Source organism: Aptenodytes forsteri, unplaced genomic scaffold (genome assembly GCF_000699145.1).
Source record: "Aptenodytes forsteri isolate BGI_AS27 unplaced genomic scaffold, ASM69914v1 Scaffold265, whole genome shotgun sequence".
Taxonomy (NCBI): domain Eukaryota; kingdom Metazoa; phylum Chordata; class Aves; order Sphenisciformes; family Spheniscidae; genus Aptenodytes; species Aptenodytes forsteri.
This window is the reverse complement of record NW_008796175.1, coordinates 1817745-1821931: the sequence shown is the minus strand read 5'-3', so window position 1 is coordinate 1821931 and position 4187 is coordinate 1817745. Positions and strand designations below refer to the sequence as shown.

Genomic DNA, 4187 nt, shown 5'->3' with positions numbered 1-4187 from the left:
TGGAGGACCCCATGCTGGAGCAGGTGGATGCCTGAAGGCGGCTGCGACCCCGTGGAGAGCCTCTGCTGGAGCAGGCTCCTGGCAGGAGCTGTGGGGGACCCACGCTGGAGCAGTCTGTTCCTGAAGGACTGCACCCTGTGGAAGGGACCCACACTGGGGCAGTTCGTGAAGAACCACAGCCTGTGGGAAGGACTCACATAGGAGAAGTTCGTGGAGAACTGTCTCCCGTGGGAGGGGCCCCACGCTGGAGCAGGGGAAGAGTGTGAGGAGTCCTCCCCCTGAGGAGGAAGGAGCAGCAGAGACAACATGTGATGAACTGACCGCAACCCCCGTTCCCCATCACCCTGCACCACTGGGAGTGAGGAGGTAGAGAATTTGGGAGTAAAGTTGAGCCTGGGAAGAAGGGAGGGGTGGACGGAAGGTGTTTTAAGATTTAGCTTTTATTTCACATTATCCTACCCTCATTTTGATTGGTAATAAATTAAACTAATTTCCCCAAGTCGAGTCTGTTTCGCTCGTAGCGGTAATCCGAGTGATCTCACTGTCCACGAGCCTTTCGTTATTATTTTCTCTCCCCTGTCCAGCTTAGGAGGGGGGGTGATAGAGCAGCTTTGGTGGGCACCTGGCATCCAGCCAGGGTCAACCCACCACAGCAGCAAATTGAAAAAATAAGTGGTGGTTCTCCAAGGAGTCATGCCATACAGAAGTCGTCTGCATTCCTGAGAAAGACTGCATTGGAAGGTAGCAAGAGCTATGCAAGCTGTAAGCTTGACTCTGTATGGCATATAAAAGCTCCAGCAGAAACGAGAAGATAAAATGACTTTACTTTTAAATTCTTAAAGCTTCAGAGAGGATAACATTTTTATCTGTTCTAACATATGGTAGTGCCATACAGTCAGACCCAGCACAGGGTGTTACACCAAACCTGGCAGAGCTCTGCCATCTTAGGGACATGAAGAAGGAGCATCACTCACATCCCTAAGGCAGCTTTCACACAGGAAGCGGTACAAGTGTTTGCCTAACATAATTACATTATTATATTCAAGTGAGCTGCTTTGATACAGCTGTCACTTCATAGTTTAAACGATACTACCTCTTAGAAGTTGAGAGTGGACAGGAATACAACCCAAAGAAAAGGCCAAGGTTTTTTTCCAAGCTGTTGCTAAAAGTCGAACCTTTAACTCGCAGGAAAAGAAGTTACAAGCCACGCCTGCTTGGGGGCATTGTCAGCCACAGCACACTAACGTGCATTTTTTTTGAGGCTTTTTAGGAATTACTAGTCTGATAAAGTCTATTGAGTGGAGGCATTGTTTAGAGCAGCCAAAATTCTCAGTACAGATCAATATTGACACAAAAACATTTAATTACCTGTAACACCACAGAACTGTGAGTATTGCTGGTGAAAAATCTTGTGGTCCCTGTCTTAGAAGACTGTAGATGGGCAGAGATGCCCATATCGCTGCTACCAAGAGATACTTTCATATGAGGATCCTCCTCTTCCACCAGAGATCTAAGAAGATTAGAACAAAGAAACCTTAAGACCAAACTCATTTTCATTCAGTGCTCTTGTGTATTAAAACCACAGTCTTCTGGGATGAAATGTAACAGCATAGAGGCTATAGGTCAAAAATCAGCAGGTGACGGAATCACTCTTTAGTAGCCCCCTTCAGCTAATCTAAGAAAGTGAAGCGTTAACAGTCTCTGAAACAGTGTAACTTCAAAAACTTAATTTTCCGCTAATAAATTTTTCCATTTCCTTCCACCCCCACCTCCCTGATTAAGACACTTGCACACTATTTTATTTCTATGTGTGCTTCCAGTATTGCAGGATGCTTGCAGGGGTTTCATCCAGTTTTCAAAATCAAGTATCTTACCAGATTGCCAAGGAAAGCTAAAAGATTGAAGCTCTTAAGTGTAATTTTAAAGTTCAATAATTTCATTCTTATGACTTGCATTATCTTGCTCAACTACGAACATAAAATAGTAAATATACATAGTGGAGTTTCAAGCTGTAACTTTAAGCTACCTTTAGAAACACACAACTAGAAGAACTCCTTTAGGACATGAGATCCAGAATATTGCTACTGCAGGCAACCATTTCATAATTTTAATTTAAGATTTGTTAGTGTGAAGTCAATACTTATGTTTTTGATTCCAAGCAATTACTGTCCAAATCTAGATAGGAAGGGCTAATTTTAGGTAGAACTGTTAAAGAATTACTGCACTATTATTAGCCTTCCATTTTAATCTTGAGATGTAAATTAGGTTTACATAAAGAGATATGCATATGAGATTCTAACTACCCTAACCTGTGATTATTATAAAATGTAAATAAATTTCATCTCCAGAAATATTAACAATAACTAGTTCCTGTAATTTCCGTGATCTAATGTACTACCTATTAGCATGCATAGCGGTATAATGCATATATACACAACATTAATTAACAAACATAAACTGTTAATCCACAAATGAGGGCATCTTCATTATTAATAAAGACTCCATGTTTCAAAAAAGATTCATAGCAGTTTGACATAATTGCTGCAAATCTCAGATACAAAAAGTTTTCCAAATTTTAAACGTGCAGATTACAACATTGGCCTCCAAACTAATTTCAGAAATTACTTTAAATAAGTGACAAGAATGTGCTTAAATCCTCCTCCCCCGCTCCAATTTTGACTGCGATCACTATGTAAGGACAAATTTGGAATTTGTGGATGAAAAATAATTTTCATGAAATTTTTTCCCCAAAAAAAGTTTTGTTTCTTTTTTTTAAAAATATTTACCCCTACCTTCTTTGGGTACATGGACTACATAGAGCAGTTTCTGAAACTCACACATTACCCTGATAGCACTGATGTGCCTTGTTCAAACCCATGAGTACATAAGGTCAGCTATGAAAACATAGTCAAAACAAATTCACCATTCAGCAGCGTACATGGGTTTGAAACAGTCAGATTTTATGCACACAGACGTAACAACAGATTGTAGGAACAAGGGTACATCTAAATAGCTTTGACTTCTAATTTAGCAACCCAATAATTAGACATCTGAAAAAATCAATAATTGTGGATGTACTGCAGCATGCAAGAATTGTGTCATTTTTGAAACAGAATTATCTCTATTTTATAAAACAAATCCAGAGTGTAATTTAAATAAAGTTTTACAGGGTGTACCTTAGAAAAGTGCTCTCCAAACTATCTTTGGCATCCAACAAATGCATACAACAATGTAACACAGCAGCAAAGCAGTTGTTAGCTCGTGACCCAAAATATTTTCGTTCACTTTGTTCTAGGGTGTTTTGGGGGTGGTGGTGTTGGTTTGTTTTAGTTTTAATACAATCACATCAAGGAAAGAGTCTAACATAATTTCAAAGGACACCCAGTCTCTAGATCTGTACATGTCTTTCTAAGAAGAAATCTAAAATAATGCGGGGAGACTTGTAAGCGTGGGTGGGAAGGAACCACAGATTCAACTAGCATGAATCTGACTGTATTTGCTCTTGAAAGATCTTCCTGAAATGTCAGATCAGATAGCCATTATATGAAGGGGCTTTTAAAAGACTTTTTCTAAACTCAGAAGAAAACAGAAGATGTACACATCTGGTAAAATCATTAGGAAAAGAAACGTACAAGTAAACCAACTTCCTTGGCCATTTGGAGTAGACTTTTTACCATGTTTGCCACATACACCATGCTACTTTATTTCCCGGCAGCCAGCATACTTCATAAGTTTTACAAACGAAGGCAAAGACCTTGACCATGATTCATTTATTCCAGGAATGGCAGCGATAATGGAAGCATTTTTCTGAACAGGCCACATCACGTACAACTTCCCAAGCTTTGTCCTAAGAGGTCCTCTATAGCATGCGATGCCTTGTTACAACAGCACAGCCAAGAGAGAGAATACAATATATTTCAAAATACTTGCAATACTTAAAAGTATGGATTCGACATGCCAGGTGTGGCTATAAGCAGTTATTTCCCCTACATGTTCTCCAGGTACCCAGCCCCCTGAGCTGGAAGACAGGGACGAGGAGCAGAATGAAGCCCCCATAACCCAAGGGGAAATGCTTAGCGACCTGCTACACCACTTCGACACACAGAAGTCTACGGGGCCAGATGGGATCCACCCAAGGGTACTGAGGGAGCTGGCAGAAGTGCTCACCAAGCCACTTTCCATCCTTT

The 4187-nt window shown here is 40.7% G+C and overlaps 1 protein-coding gene across 8 annotated transcripts in view; it reads right to left on the bottom strand.

Moving 5' to 3' along the window:
* KLHL13 (kelch like family member 13) overlaps nucleotides 1-4187 on the bottom strand; it is a 79927-nt gene that overhangs the window by 23631 nt on the left and 52109 nt on the right. For all 8 annotated transcript variants that reach the window (XM_009287595.1, XM_009287593.2, XM_009287599.2 and 5 more), the window contains one exon: nucleotides 1369-1510. In XM_009287595.1, coding sequence (XP_009285870.1) covers nucleotides 1369-1510 — 142 coding nt within the window. The remainder of the gene's footprint in view (nucleotides 1-1368; nucleotides 1511-4187) is intronic.